Source organism: Canis aureus, chromosome 1 (genome assembly GCF_053574225.1).
Source record: "Canis aureus isolate CA01 chromosome 1, VMU_Caureus_v.1.0, whole genome shotgun sequence".
Taxonomy (NCBI): domain Eukaryota; kingdom Metazoa; phylum Chordata; class Mammalia; order Carnivora; family Canidae; genus Canis; species Canis aureus.
This window is the reverse complement of record NC_135611.1, coordinates 118,240,123-118,256,111: the sequence shown is the minus strand read 5'-3', so window position 1 is coordinate 118,256,111 and position 15,989 is coordinate 118,240,123. Positions and strand designations below refer to the sequence as shown.

Sequence of the window (15,989 nt, the reverse complement as noted above, 5' to 3'; positions counted from 1 at the left end):
TTTATTTTATCTTATTTTATTATTATGATTATTTTTAAAGATTTTACTTATTTATTCATGAGAGACACAGAGGCAGAGACACAGGCAGAGGGAGAAGCAGGCTCCTTGCAGGAAGCCCATTGCAGAACTCGATCCCTGGATCCTGGGATCATGTCCTGAGCTGAAGGTAGACACTCAACCACTGAGCCACCCAGGCATCCCCTTCTTTCAGATTTTCAACTGAAGAATGAGACAGTCAGCTCTAAAGAAGTGCCCACAATTGAGAAGTGTACATCTTTTGGTCTACATCAGAGAATTCTTAATAGAGAGCAATCATATGAATGTCAGGAATATGGGAAGACTTTTTGTCAAGGCTCAAACCCTGTTCAACATGGGAGAACACATTCTAGTGAAAAACCCTGGAAACATAAAGAATGTGGAAAGAACTTTAGGAATAGACATCGACTCCCTGAGCATCAGACTTCATATTGGTGAGAAACCTTATAAACGTAAGGCATATGGGAAGGCCTTTACTATACCATTTTGTGCTTTGTTCAACATCAGAGAATTCACACTTTTGAGAAACTCTATGAATGTAAAGAATGTGGGAAGGCTTTTATTAGAGGCTCACCCCTTGTTAAACATCAGAGAATTCATACTGTTGAGAAATCCTGTGAATGTGAGGAATGTGGGAAAGCCTTTACTGTATATGGACAGCTTACTCCATGTCAGAGTATTCATACTGATGAGAAACCTTTTGAATGTAAGGAATGTGGAAAGGCCTCTCGACTTAGTTCATTTCTTAATGCACATCAGAGAATTCATGCAGGGATAAAGCCCTATGAATGCAAAGAATGTGGGAAAGCCTTTAGTCATACCTCATATCCTGTTCAACATGAAAGACTTCATTCAGGTGAGAAATCCTATTAGTGTAAAGAGTGTGGCAAGGCCTTTAGTACTGGCTTGTACCTTGTTCAGCACCGGAGGATTCATACTGGTGAGAAACCCTATGAATCTAAGGAATGTGAGAAGGCCTTTAGAATACATGTACATCCTACACAACCTCAGAAAATTTACATTGATGTGAAACCATATAAATTCAAGGAATGTGGAAAACTTATAGTCATGCCTCATACTTTGTACAACATGGAAGAATTCATCCTGGTGAAAAACCCTATGAATGTAAGGGATGTGGAAAGGCCTTTACCCTGTATGGGCAACTTATTGGACATTAGAATGTTCATACTGGTGAGAAATCCTTTGAATGTAAGGAATGTGGCAAGACCTTTAGACTTAATTCATTCCTTACTGAACATCAGAGGATACACACTGGTGAGAAACCCTTTAAATGTGAAAAATGCAGGAAGGCCTTTATATACAGTCCAGCCCTAAAAGTACACCAGAGAAACCATATGGGTGAAAATTTCCTAAGAATTTAAGGAATTTGGGAAGTCCTTTATGGATGACTCCAACACTGCTCAGGATTACAGAATTTATGCTAATGAGAAACTTGGATGTAAAAAATCTTGGTATGCCTTTAGAAAATATTCTCATATTAGAGAATTCATAATGGAATTCAGAAAACATGGGGCATCTGGGGGGTTTAGTAGTTGAGTGTCTGCCTTTGGCTCAGGTCATGATCCTGGAGTCCTGGGATCAAGTCCCGCATCAGGTTCGCTGCAGGGAGTCTGCTTTTCCCTCTGTCTATGTCTCTGCCTCTCTCATGAATAAATAAATAAAATCTTAAAAAAAGAGAAACCTTTGCATAAGGTAATTTACATCTACTGCATCTCTGTAGTGGAAATAGACTACAATGGTGTGTTACTGCACATAGTCTCCCAACTCCACATTCAATGACAGCATGTTGTAGTTTGAAAATGGCTGCGTGGTAAACACTATAACTCAGAGCTCAACTTATTGTTTCATTAGCTGTGAAGATTTAAGAAAGTAGACATTATGTTAATAATTCAAATTAAACTTAAAAGTGCATTGTGTCGGGCAGCCTGGGTGGCTCAGCAGTTTGGCACCGCCTTCCGCCCAGGGCCTGATCCTGGAGACCCCGGATCGAGTCCCATGTTGGGCTCCCTGCATGGAGCCTGCTTTTCCCTCTGCCTGTGTCTCTGTGCCTCTCTCTGTCTCTCATTAATAAATAAGTAAAATATTTTTTAAAAAGTGCATTGTGTCTATAGTTTTCCATTGGAAATTTGAGGAAATATTTTTGGTATCCAAAACTTATTACCCCGTTAAGTAAATAAGTTACTGACATCACTGATAAATGACTGAAGTTCCAACAAATTTCTTTGCTGTTTCATTATATTCTTGATAATGAAAATAGAAATATCAACCAACATTTATTTCAACAATAGGCAAAAGATATGAATGTAAATTTTACCAAAGGTATGTGGGTGGTAAATAACATTTTAAAAATGTTCGATTGAGATCATGAGTCATTAGATAAATGCAAGGTAAAGCCACAATGAGATTCTACAACTACCTGCCTGTTAAAATGGCAAACATTAAAAATGCTGATCATAGCAATTATTGGCTAGTATATGGAAGAATTGGACCTCATTCACTGCTGGGGGAAAGTAACATGCTATAGGCACTTTAGAACACAATTTGTTGGTTTCCAAAAATTTAAATATTCCCCTGACTTGTAACAAAGGTATTGTACTTCTAGATTTTAGGAAATGAAAGCATAGACCCATCTGAAGACCTGTATATTCAAGGTCATAGCTTAATTTGTAATAGCCAAAAACCCATGTCATGTAACATAAAAGGGTTAAAAAATTCTAGTACATTTGAATAAGGATTCTGGGAAGATAGTAGATAGGAAGCAATAAGGAAGTCATCTCCCTACCCTGACAACAATTATACTGGCAGAATGTCTACTGTAACTATTTTGGAACTCTGGGGTCCATTGAAGGCTTATAACTTCCAGAGGAAAGCATAAGCAGTAGTAAATTGCAGCTATTTTGGGCCAGTATCAGTCTTTAGCACTGTAGCAGCTACCCATCCCTTATCCACTTGCCCTGTCAGGCAGCTATATGTGTGTCCTTGGAGCAGCTTGCATGCAGTTTTTGGGAGCCTGGGTAGGATCCCACTCTACAAATATTGGGGATCTGTGCTCTAAACTGATTGCAGAGGTGAAAACATAGAAGTGGGCAGCCATTTGTACAACCCTTATCCAATTGTTGCAAGCCCCTCCCTCTGTGGCTGAAGTGACTTCCAGGGAACTTAAGGTACCACATACCTTTCCTCTTCATTTTTCTTTCTCTTCTCTTGGGAGCCAGATATTTAGGATTAAGACATCTCAAAGCAATCACATATACAGTAGAATTTTAAAAGTTAAGGCACAGGTTCAGAAAAGACCCTGAGATACACCACACGCTGTTCCCCAGTAGAGACAGCCTATGACAATTAAACAAATTAAGTAAAAATGGCAAACCCTGGGAAAAGATGAAGAATCTGATTTCCAGAGTTAACACAGTACTAAATTTAAATGTCCAGTGTTCAAAAACAAAAACAACCCAACAGCCAAAAACAAAACCACAAGAAACACACACACACAAAAAAACCCCAAACAAAACAACAGAAAGAAAAAAACAAGGCCCACTTTAAAAAAAAATTCAGAAACTGTCTCTTAAAAAGACGTGATGGCAGTTCTATTATACAAACATCTATCTCACAGATGGTCAAATAACTAAAGGAAGACATGGAGAAGGGCAGGAAAATGATGCATGAACAAAATGGAAATATCACACAAACACAAAACGAAATAAAAAAAATTCTGGTGCTAAAATTACCATAACTGAAATGAAAAATTTGCTAGAGGGATTCAAAAGCAGATTTGAGACTACAGAAGAATCAGTCAACTTCAAGATAGGAAAATCAAAAGAAAGATTGAAGAAAAGTGACCAGAATATAAAGCACATCTGGAACACCTTTAAGTGAAACAATATACATGCTGTGGGAGTCCCAGGAGGCGAACGAAAGGAGAAGAGGGATAACTTGAACTTGATTTGAACCCCAATTTGATGAAATACATGAATAGAAGTATCCAAGAATCTCAGTGAACTCCAAGAAGGATGAATTCAAAGAGGCTCAAACCAAGACAAATTACAATCAAAACACAAAGAGAAATTTGAAAGGAACAAGAGAGATGACTTGTCATGTACAAAGGATACTCAATAAGATTATCCACAGATTCTTCATCAGAATCCTTAAAGCCAGAAGGCAGTGGGCTGGTATATTCAAAGTGCTGAAAGAAAAGAAAAATGATAACCAAGAATTGTATATCTGGCAAAATTGTCTTTCAAAAGTAAGGCAGAAATTAATTCCCAGATAAACAAAATCCAAGGAAGTTTGTTACCACTAGATATGCCCAGCAAGAAGTGCCTAAAGGAGTCTTTCACTTGAAACCAAAGGACATTGGACTAATGCTAAGCAATATGAAGGAATAAGATCACTTGTAAGGATAAATACATAGGTAATTTTAAAAACTACCATTATTGTACCTTTAATTTATAACTCCATTTTTAAATTTCTACATGATTTTAAAAACTCATGCATTTTTTTTTTTTTTTGGTAAGAAGTTCATGCATTTAAAAACAAATATTACCCTATGTTTTGGACATAAAATGTATAAAGATGTAATTCTGGGATATCAATAACTGAAAGATTTGGGGATGGAATAGGATAGGGTAGAGTTTTTATATGGTATTGAAGTTAGGCTGACATAAATTCAAATTAGAATATTTATAATTTTTGGATGTTGAACATAATCTCCATGGTAACCACTAAGAAAATAGCTACAGAATATACACAAAAGGAAATGAGAAGGGAACTAAAACATTTCACTTAAAAAAATAAAAAACAGAAGATACTAATATAGGAAATGGAGGACAAAAAAGATGCAGAAAAAAAAGCAAGGTGACATAAGTAAATCCCTCATCAGTAACTACTTTAAATGTAAATGGACTAAACTCTCCAATCAAAAGTCAAAGACTGACAGAAGAGACGTTTAAAAAATTATCCAACTATATGCTGTCCACAGAGACCCAATTTACAGCCAAAGATACAAGCATGTTGACAGTGAAAGAATGCAAAAATATTCCATACAAATAAGTTCCCAAACAAAAAAATTTACAACACAAATTTGGATAATTTTATATCATAATAAAAGGTTCAGTAAGAAAGTGTAACAATTACAAACACTTGTGAAACTAATAATGGACCAAGAAAATATATGACTTAAAAATTGGCAAGAAGAAATAGTTTTACATTAGATGGAGACTTCAATACCCTGTGCTCAACAATAGACAAAAGTCATTAAGGAAATAAAGGTCTAGAACAACACAATAAACCAATCAGATCTAATGGAAATGTACACAATACTCTAACCACCACCAACAGAAAACACATTGTTCTCAAGTGCACATGGACATTTCCATGATAGACCACATTAGGCCACAAATTAAGGCTTAATAGATTTTAAAAGATAAATATGCAAACTATTTTCTCCAACCTCAACAGGATGAAGTTAAAAATTGATAAAAAGCAAACTGGAAAATTCATAAATTTGTGGAAATTAAACACAGGTTTAAACAATGGAACCAAAGGAGAAATCACAAGGAATATTAGAAAATTTTTGGAGATGAAAGAAAGCAAAAATACAGAGCACCAACTGGGTGGCTCAGTTGGTTAAGTATCCGACTCTTGATTTTAGCTCAGGTCATGATCTCAGGATCCTGAGATTAAGCCCCGGGTCAGGGCTGTGTTCAATGCAGAGTCTGCTTAAGATTCTCTCCCTGTTGGGGCACCTGGGTGGCTCAGTCAGTTAAGTATCTGCCTTTGGCTCAGGTCATGATCCCAGCATCCTGGGATTGAGCCCCATATTAGGCTCTGCTCAGCAGGAAGTCTGCTTCTCCCTCTCCCTCTCCTGCTTCCCCTGCTCATGCTCACATGCTTGCGCTCCCTCCCTCTTACGCTGCCTCGCTCTCTCATATGAATAAATAAAATCTTAAAAAGGAAAATTCTCTCCCTCTCCCTCTGGATCTCCATTTTCTGCTTATGTGTATGTACTCTCTCAGCATGCGCGCTCTCTCTCTTTCTCTCTCAAAAAAAAAAAAAAAAGGATAAGAAAAACACAACATATCAACATTTATGAGATGTAGCAAAAAATGTATGAAGGAGGATGCTTACATTAAAAAAGAAAGATCTCAAATCAACAACCTTAGTTTACAACTTAAAGAACTAGGAAAAGAACTAAACCAAGAGCTAGACAAAGGAAATAAATAATAAAGACTACAGATTTAAAAAATAGAGAATAGAAAAACAATACAGAAAAATCAACAAAACCAGAAGATGGTTCTTAAAAAGATTAACAACATTGACTACCTTTAGCTAGAATGACTAAAAGACTCAAATACTAAAACCAGAAGTAAAAGTGGGGACATTACTACCAATTTTACCAAAGTAAAAAGGATAATGAGAGTACTCTGGACAATTGTACACACAAAAAAATGGAACCTAAATGAAATAGACTAAGCCCCAGAAACAAATCCTGTCAAGACTGAAGCATGAAGAGAATATCTGAATAAACTTATAATTAGTATAATGAATATACAACCAAAAACCTCCCCACAACAGACAAAGCTCTGGACCCAATGACTTTATTGGTGAATTCTATATGTTAAAGAAATAACACTAACCTTTGTTAAAATTTTCAAAATACTAGCAAACAGAATTTAGCAGCACATTGAAAGGATTATACACTATGTTTAAGTGGGATTTATTCTTGGTATGGAAGGAAGGTTCAACATACGAAAATCAGTGTAATACCCCACACTAATAGAAGGAAAAAACAGGATCCTCTCAAATGATGCAACCCCCCCCCCAAAAGAAACCCACATTTGACAAAATCCAACTCCTGCAAGATAGAAACACTCAACAAGCTAGTATAGATGGAAACCACTTCATATCTATCTAGCTAGATACTATTCAGAAATTAAAAAAATTTTTTTTTCAAAGAAAAAACAAGTGGGAATGCCTGGGTAGCTCAGTGGTTGGGTGTCTGCCTTTGGCTCGGGGCATGATCCTGGGGTCCCAGGATAGGGTTCCACGTTGGGCTCCCTGTATGGAGCCTGCTTCTCCCTCTGCCTGTGTCTCCACCTCTCTGTCTCTGTGTCTCTCTTGAATAAATAAATAAAAAATCTTAAAAAAAAAGCAAAAAAACAAGTGTTGGTGAGGATATGGGAAAACCAGAACCCATATTCCTACTGTTAGTAGGAATGTAAAATGATAGAGCAACTGTGGAAATCAGTATGGAGGTTCCTCAAAAAATTAAAAATATAATTACCATAGGATCCAGTAATTCCATTTCCAGATATGTCTAACAGAACAGAAAGCAAGGTCTCAAAGAGAGATTTCTACACCCATGTTCGTAGCTGCATGATTCACAATAGCTGAAAGATGGAAATAAAATATCCATTGATAGATGAATAAAAAGCAAAATATGGCATAGAAATACAATGTTATGAATACATACTATGCATCCTTAAAACGAAAGGAAATTCTGACACATGCCATAAAACATGGATGAACCTTGAGGACACTAATGCTAAGTGAAATATACCAGTTACAAAAAGACAAATACTAGATGACTCTATTTATATGATGTACCTGAAGCAGTCAAATTCACAGAAACAGAAAGTGGAAGGGCAGTTTCCAGGGGTTTAGGTGATGGTGGTGGTGGTGGGGTCTTTGGAATTATTGTTTAATGGGTACAGACTTCCAGTTTTGCAAGATGAAAAGAGCTCAGGATGTGAATGGTAGTGCTGGTTGTACAATATAAATGTACCTAATACCCCTGAACTATGCACTTAAAGATGGTTAAGATGGTAAATTTTATGATGTATTTTACCAGAGATTTTTTAATTTAAAAATTAAGCATAACAAACTGTGATGGATCTCAAGAGAGCACCACTCACAGCAAAAGGAATGAGCTGTTCATACATACAGCATGGATAATCCTCAAGATAATTCTGTTGTGGAAGAAAATAGACCAAAAATAGGGTAGAAATACTTTATGATTCCAGTTGTATAAAATTCTAAGGAAGGCAAACATATCTATAGTGGGAGAAAAAAAGGTAAATCAATAGTTTTCTGGGAAGGCAAGGAGGGAAAGTAAAAGGCACGAGGTAGCTTTGTGGGTGATGGATAGGTCCACTGTCACAGTTCTGGTGTTGGTTCCCTGAGTGTTTACTTACTGAAAAACTTATTAAATTGTGCACATCAAATATGTACAACTATTGCATGACAATTATATCTCAATAAAACATTTAAAGAAATTGTTGCACATAAAAATCTGATCTCCCATTCATTTTAGAAAATTAGATTTGCCAACCCTATATTGACTCTGCTCTCTTTCTCTGTCTCTGAAGCCTTGGTTGCAAAAATGGCTGGCTATGTCACAAACGCTACATCCCTGGAGTACAAGATTACCTTCTCTTACCCCTATTCTCCTGCCAATGCAGCAATGGCCATGACACAAATAGTGCAGAGAGCCTTAGTATGCACAAAACCTTTCGATTTTTGCTCTGCTGGTGACCTAAGCCATAGGGCAGAGGTCTAGAGGTCCTGAGAATTTCTGCAGAGCCTGAATCCTGAATGCAGAGTCACATTCAAAGGAACATTTGTGGATGCACTTTTAGAACAGGTACATTCCCTCTAGTTTGCTGTAGACTTGCCTACTCCATTATTACCCGCAGTTTTTCCATACAAATTATGGTCTCAATTGGTCCCAGTAAGTCTTACAATTAGGAAACCTGTATACCAGATGCTAAAATTCATGGCATATGGCTCCTTGGAAGGTGCCAGCCAGGTAAACAGTATCTGGGAAACAAGAGGCCCTATTCATGTTGCTCCCAGATGCAGTGGAGGTTGTCACAACTGCCCTGTCCTCGGAGTAATCTCTGGCTCACAAAAATTCATGCCATTCAGATTGCATTAGGCCCACAAAGTCCTACCATCTTCCCCTGGAGGCCTTGAGCAGCAACACAGAGGAGGCCAAATTTAGACTAAGAGCTGTTCTCCAACCATCCTGCTCTTCCCTTAGAAGCAATACGTTTAAGAGGCCCTTTTAATTTGGTAGACCTCAACTGTTCTCAACCCACTCCACAGTGATCAAGACACATGAGATTTAAGGTGGCTTTATCACTAAGGCAATGCAAAGTAGGTAGCTGTTGGGATGGGTAATGTGGAGATCGGATAAATCCACCATGAGCATCGTATGAGATCAGCCATGTCCTTGAAAGAAGGGAAACCTTCTCCACAAGCTGCCAGCAGAACTCAGCTCAGGTCTTCATGGTCAAAGATGGGTCATGTCCACAGCTACACTGGTCAGAGGGAGGGAATGACATCTCCCTGTGGCCTCAGGCTCCTCTGGATTCCCTCCTGGGAGAGAGGAGTCTGAATACAGGGACTGGCTGACCCACGCTCTTGGAGACCTGCCAGAGCTAAACGGCTTCTACCACAAACACTCGCAGTGACAAAGGTCTGATAGAGTCCATGGTGAGAAAATGCTACTTTATTCCAGAAAGCTTCCAACATAATTAGCATTCATAGGGAATCTGTCCAGTGTGGACATTGGGATGAACAAGGTTCAACCTCTGGCTGATGGCCCCCTTATAGAGACTGTTCTCAGAGCTCATCTCCACTGCACATCGCTGTGCTGGAGGAGGGTGCACATTTTCTGCACTCCTTTCTCTGGTGTGAATTTTCTGGTGCCGGACGAGGGTAGGCCTCTGGCTAAAGGCTTTTCCACATTCACTGCACTTATACGGCTTGTCTGATTTGTGAACCTTCTGGTGCTGCCTCAGATTAGATCTTTGCCTGAAGGTTTTCCCACATTCCAGGCACTCATAAGGTCGCTCGCCAGTGTGAAGCCTCCGATGGTTATTAAGGCTAGAGCTTTGGTTAAAGAATTTCCCACATTCAGGGCACTGATAAGGCCTCTCGCCAGTGTGAAGTCTCCGATGGCTATTTAGGCTGGAGCTCTGGCTAAACAATTTCCCACATTCGATGCACTCATAAGGCCGTTCCCCAGTGTGGACTCTCTGATGCTTCATGAGGTCGGAGCTTCGGCTGAAGGCTTTCCCACATTCACTGCACCTGTAAGGCCGCTCGCCAGTGTGGACTATCTGGTGTTGGATGAGACTGGCGATGTGGCTGAAGAATTTCCCACATTCATTGCACTTATAAGGTCTTTCTCCAGTGTGAACCCTCAAGTGTTTAATGAGGCTGGAGTTGCAGTTGAAAGACTTCCCACACTCACTACACTCATGAGCGCTTTTGCCAGTGTGAACCCTCTTATGATGAATGAGGTTGGAACGCTGGCTGAAGAATTTCCCACATTCACCGCACTCATAAGGCTTCTCTCCAGTGTGCACCCTCTTATGCTGAATGAGGTTGGAGCTTCGGCTAAAGAATTTCCCACATTCACTGCACACATGAGGGCTTTCCCCAGTGTGAACTCTCTGATGTTTAACAAGACTTGAGTGTTGGCTAAAGAACTTCCCACACTCGCAGCACTCATAGGGCTTTCCTCTGTTGTGATCTCTCTGGTGCTGAAAGAGGCCAGAGGCGTGGCTAAAGAATATCCCACATTTGTTGCATTCATAAGGCCTTTCTCCAGTGTGGGTTCTCTGGTGCTGAATAGGTGTGGGTTTGTCGCTGAAAGCATTCCCAAATTCACCGCACTTGCTGTGGCTTTGCACAGTGTGACCAGTGCTCTGGGGTGGCTCCTCCACTCTGTGAGCGACCTGATGCTGCGGAAGGTCAGATGTAGCTGTCCCACCCACAAAGTCCTTCCCACCCTCCCTGACTGTAAAAGGTTCTTTTGATGTGTCATCTCTGCAGCTCTTCACAAATGAGGCCCTGTCCTCATCCCTTCTGACAGGCTTGTCTATACTCTGCTGCATCTGATGCTTGTAAAGGTTTGCTCTGGACTTGGACTCTCTCCCAGGTGCCTCACACATGTATGGTTTCTGGCTGGAATGTGTTGCCTGGTGTTCAGCCAGGTGCAAAATGTCTCTCAAGTGTAGGCCACACATGTCACAGGAGTAGTCCTTCTGCTTGGACAGAGCCGCCTTGAGCTTCCTGTCCTGGGACACTCCTGCTACAGACACACTATGCTCAGCCTCTGTTGCACAGCAAAAACCTGAAAACAGAGAAATGCTGGTGAAGTTACTAGGAGCTCTGATGGAAGGAAGCAGCCCCATGACAAAGGCACCCCTGACCCTGGAATGGGTCCTCAGGATAGCTGGCAAGACGAGAAGCCTGAAGTCAGGGTAAGGGATGATCTGCTCTGCAGTACCGTGATTGGCAAGGTCACAAACTAAGGGTGGCCTTGCCAGGACCAAGGACACAGGTATGGGCACAGTATTGGGACAAAAGGTGGGGTCTTCATCTCACTTCTCTAAAGGCTTTTCAGCAGGGCCTTAGCTATTGCTAACCCATAAGCCCTGTGCAGAACGGCGTGTCCAGGCCCAGGAAAATCTGATTGTAACTGAGTAGCCATTGTTTAAGGACTACGAAAGGGAAATATGCACATATCATGACATTAAGTGTATGTCCTGGTGGAGACAGTCACAGGGGGAGCTGTGGAAAGAGTGAGTCAGGGGTCACAAGTCAGAGCAGAAATGACAAATGGGTGATGTGTCAAGAACAGGAAAGGTAGAAGAGAGATGTGGCCATGGGCTTGGGCACCAAAACAAGGATGAACATGAGAAAAGCTGCAGGTGTGATGTGAGGATGGTGGTGATGTCACCTGCCCCCTCACCCCCCACTCACCAGAGATGGGTCCGCTGTATGCCCCTCTTGCCATGGCTGAAGTCATGTCCACCCTGTCAGGTACCCATGGCTCTGCCCCCATCTGCAGCTGGGCAACTATGTAAGACCTGAAAGACGTAAGTCCTGAGGGAAAGACATGGCAGCTAAGTGGCCAGCACTTGGCCAGGTGAACTACCTGATGACAGACCACAGGAAACAAGGTGAAATATTACAAAAGGAACACACAGTGTTCCCAGCAGTCAGGCCCCAGGACACATCAGCTCAAGGACAGGGTCACCCAGGCAGAGAGCAGCCGAGCCAGCCAGGATCCATGGGGCTACATGCAAGACTCCTCACTTCTGGCCCCTTCCCCACAATGCTTTGGGGCAGCAGGTGTTGGGGTGGCTCAGGGAGAGGATGGGACACTGCACATGGCACAGGCCTCCAATGTGCACCACATATCCTGGGAGAACTGGGAAGGAAGTGGTGCCACAGTCTGGCCATAGGAAGGAACAGGGGACAGGCAGCGTGAGCTCAGGACATCAGGTGGGTGGGAAGGCCTTACCCAGCGAGGCTATAAGTGCAAAGTTCTCCAGCATCACGTCGCAGTACAGGAGTCTCTGAGCCTCATCAAGGAGCCCCCACTCCTCCTGGGAGAAGTAAATGGTCACGTCCTCAAAGGTCACACAGCCCTGCCATGATGGGGACAGTTCATGCCATGATCAGCTTCTCTCCTCAGGACTCCCTTGTCTGTCCCCTGCACTGCCTCCTCCCTAGCTCCCAACTCAGAGGAGACTCAAGGCCCTGGTTCCACTGGTGTTTGCGTTTTTCTATGCCTCGTCTGACCACTGTGGTGGTCCACAACATCAACAGGCAGGGGGGAGAGAGACACCAGCTACGCTCTGGGCCCGAAGTGCAGGACTGAACCCCCTCCTTTGTGGGCCCCCCTCCTATGTCATTAACAGACAAACATGGACTCAATCTTCTCCCTTAATTGCCAGTCACAAGGTCCTGGGCCAAGAACTTGGACTGCACCTTCCTCAGACTCTGGACCACACTGCTGCATCCCCATTGTCACCGTGCCCTCCCCCATCTCAGCCCACATCATAGCCATCGCCATGGACCCTCATGTTACTCCACACATGACATCTGGAAAGTTCTTGGCAAAGACAACCATGATCCCATCCGGGATGGCTCCCACCGCCAAGGGCAACACTCGCCAGGGAGTTAAAGGTCCCTTTGCCTGGTCCTTTCCTGGCTTCAATCCAAAGCTATGCAGAGCCACACATATCAGACACCCTTGGGCCTCTTGCACATGGGTTCTCCTACCCCCACCCACTCAGGGTCACCTGCTCCCAGCTGACACCATTTGCCCCTAAGCTAATTCACCAGCCCAACTGAAAACCCCCGGCCCCACCAAGGGGCACCACAAAGTCCTGCTGAGGATGTGGAGGGGTGACTAAGCTCCAATCTCCATTACTACTGATCCTCTCCATCCCATCCATCTCTACACCCCCAGCCACACCCCCTTTCCCTACAGAGCACCACTACCACCACCACCACCACCACCACCACCACCACTACTCTTCCATGTCAGTCTTCATGAAGCCAAACAAGCCAACCATGCTGTCCCAGCAACAGACCCAGTGCTCTGTTCTCAGCCCCCACCTTCCTCTTTCCCGCTGAACGTCGTTGCCCCCAGGACCTGAAGGTTCGGACGCACAACCACATGCCACATTTTAGATGTTTTAGCTGCAGAATAACAGCCAAGGCTGTTTATACTGAGCTCGCTATGGCAAGGGAGAGAGCCGCCGTCGCTCGAGTTTTGGTAGACCCAAAGGCAGGCAGGGGAGTGGGAGAGCTGAGTAGCAGAAAACAGAAGCCTTCAAGTGTGCGCTGACGGGGGCGGGGGCGGGGGGGGGCGAGGGGGGGGTGCTGGCACGGGGAAGCTGGAGCCAGGCTAACCAGAAGCGGGCCCCCTGTGTGACTGGTTAGGGGTGTACATTTGGTTCTACTTGGAAGAGAAGAGAAGAGAAGTTGGAAGCAGGAACAAAAATTAGAGAAGCTGTCAGTGGTTAATGAAGCCCTGGTCATCTGGGGCCAGTTGTTAGAGAAGCTATTGTTCCTGGCTTGTCACTGGAGATAGCAATCTGGCTTCCTGCAGTCTAACGTGAGCAGGCTAGCTTCCTGGGTTGTTTATTGTAGATAAAGAGGTTGGTTTCCTGGGCAGGTCCCTGCAGGTTGTGGGTCGGAATTCTATTTTTGTATAAGGCCTAGCCTTTGTCCCTTTGTGTATTCAGTCCTTCATAACCTTAACTCTACGGCCCCCAAACACCCCATAACTGGTGTCTAGCTGCCCGCTCCGCTCCGCTCAGGGGTCTCTGGAACACCAGAGCTCAGCGGCGCCAAAACCTCACTTCTACTTTTATATTGAAAATTCCTTCTACAACCAACTTTCCCATCCAGCCTTCCAGCTGCTGAAGCCCAAAACCATCCCTTCCCTTTCTCACCTTCCACGTCAGAACATCTGGTCAGCCTGACTTAAAAGAGGGATCCAGAATCCAGTGACTTCCACCTCCAGCCCCTGCAGCGCCCACCCGAGCCAGCGCAGCGGCGGCTCCTGCTCTCCCTGCCTCCACCCTTCCCCCGGGTCAGCTTTCCACTCCGCGTCCACAGGGAGCCTGTCAGGACCCGAGTCAGATCACCTTCCTCTTCTCCTCGCGACCGGCTGTGGCTCCCACCCCCTCAGAACAGAGGCCCAGCTCCTCTGCCCGCCATCCGGGGCTCCCCGTCTCCCACCTGCTCTCCGGACCCTCAGCTCACTCTCCCCGCCAAGCATTTGCACACGCCCGTCCGTGTGCCCGGGAAACCCTTGCTCGCCTCCTGCCACTGGATTTCGGAAGTGGGAAGCGCCCGGTATCCTCTCCGGCCTGGATCCAGCACCCCAGGCGGGGCGGGGCTCCCCTCCAGCGCCCCCAGACTCCAAAGCCGAGGAGAGGCGGGCGAGGCTAGCGGACAGACAAGGCCCCCGCCGCGGCGGCTACCTGCGCACTCACCTGCGCCGGGTCCCCGAGCGCCGCCGCCGCCGCCATCGGTGCCCGGGCTCGCAGCGGATCCGCCCGGGACTCGGCCCCCCGGGCTCCCCGGCTTCTCCCGCCCCGGGCGCGGCGGGCCTCGGGCCTCGGGCTGGTGCACGCGCGGGGGACGCGGGGCGGAGCAGGGTCCCGGCTCCCCGGCCTCGGCCCCTGGCTCCGGAAAGGCCACGGGGGACGCGGGCGCGCACCCCCGGCCCGGCGGGGACTGGCGGGCCTGGGACGCAGGAAGTTCCCGCCCCGAGCGGCGCCCGGCTCCCGGCTGTCATTGGCCCCGAGCCAGGCGCGGACTCCGCGTTCAGTCCCCCGCCGGCGCTTCCCGTCCCGCCCACGGCCGCGCTGGGGGACGGAGCTGGGGGGGCGTGGGGGGCAAACCTGCCGGGGGGCGGGGCGGGGCGGTGCTGGGGGGCGGTGCTGAGGGCGGCGCTGGGTGGAGGGGCGGGGGCGGGGCTGGGTGGAGGGGCGGAGGCGGGGCTGGGTGGTGGGGCGGTGCTGGGGGCGGTGCTGGGGGCGGCGCTGGGTGGAGGGGCGGGGGCGGGGCTGGGTGGAGGGGCGGAGGCGGGGCTGGGTGGAGGGGCGGTGCTGTGGGCGGTGCTGGGGGCGGTGCTGGGTGGAGGGGCGGGGGCGGTGCTGGGTGGTGGGGCGGTGCTGGGGGCGGTGCTGGGGGCGGCGCTGGGTGGAGGGGCGGGGGCGGGGCTGGGTGGAGGGGCGGAGGCGGGGCTGGGTGGTGGGGCGGTGCTGGGGGCGGTGCTGGGGGCGGCGCTGGGTGGAGGGGCGGGGGCGGGGCTGGGTGGAGGGGCGGAGGCGGGGCTGGGTGGTGGGGCGGTGCTGGGGGCGGTGCTGGGGGGCGGTGCTGGGTGGCCGGGGCGGGGCGGAGGGGCGGGGGGCGGTGCTGGGTAGTGAGGCGGTGCGGGGGCGGTGCGGGGGCGGTGCTGGGTGGTGAGACGAAGCTGGGTGTAGGGGCGGTGCTAGGCGGTGGGGCGGTGCTGGGTGGAGGGTGGTGCTGGGGGGAGAGGCGGGGGACGGTGCCAGGGGGCGGTGCTGGGTGGAGGGGCGAGGGGCAGGGGCGGTGCCAGGAGGTGGGGC

The 15,989-nt window shown here is 46.4% G+C and overlaps 1 protein-coding gene across 3 annotated transcripts; it reads right to left on the bottom strand.

Moving 5' to 3' along the window:
• Positions 1–2,317: 2,317 nt before the first annotated feature.
• On the bottom strand, positions 2,318–15,146 carry ZNF792 (zinc finger protein 792). Of its 3 annotated transcripts, none has more exons than XM_077855192.1 (4): positions 14,868–15,146; positions 12,377–12,503; positions 11,833–11,955; positions 2,318–11,200 (listed from the first exon to the last, which is right to left on the bottom strand). In XM_077855192.1, exons 1-4 carry the CDS (start codon positions 14,901–14,903, stop codon positions 9,594–9,596), a joined length of 1,893 nt encoding a protein of 630 aa, XP_077711318.1. In that variant the 5' UTR covers positions 14,904–15,146; the 3' UTR covers positions 2,318–9,593. The 3 variants fall into 3 exon arrangements, with proteins under 3 accessions (XP_077711318.1, XP_077711325.1, XP_077711337.1); XM_077855199.1 differs by having other exon boundaries at positions 7,405–11,200; positions 12,377–12,461; XM_077855211.1 differs by lacking the exon at positions 14,868–15,146 and having other exon boundaries at positions 7,405–11,200; positions 11,833–11,939; positions 12,377–12,496.
• Positions 15,147–15,989: the final 843 nt, after the last annotated feature.

Coding starts and splice junctions, on each gene's coding strand:
- ZNF792 (XM_077855192.1), bottom strand. CDS start 14,903: ATGGCGGCGGCGGCGGCGCTCGGGGACCCGGCGCAG. Junction 12,504..14,867: donor CGCTCGGGGACCCGGCGCAG/GTGAGTGCGCAG, acceptor CCATCATGGCAG/GGCTGTGTGACCTTTGAGGA. Junction 11,956..12,376: donor TGCACTTATAGCCTCGCTGG/GTAAGGCCTTCC, acceptor TCTTTCCCTCAG/GACTTACGTCTTTCAGGTCT.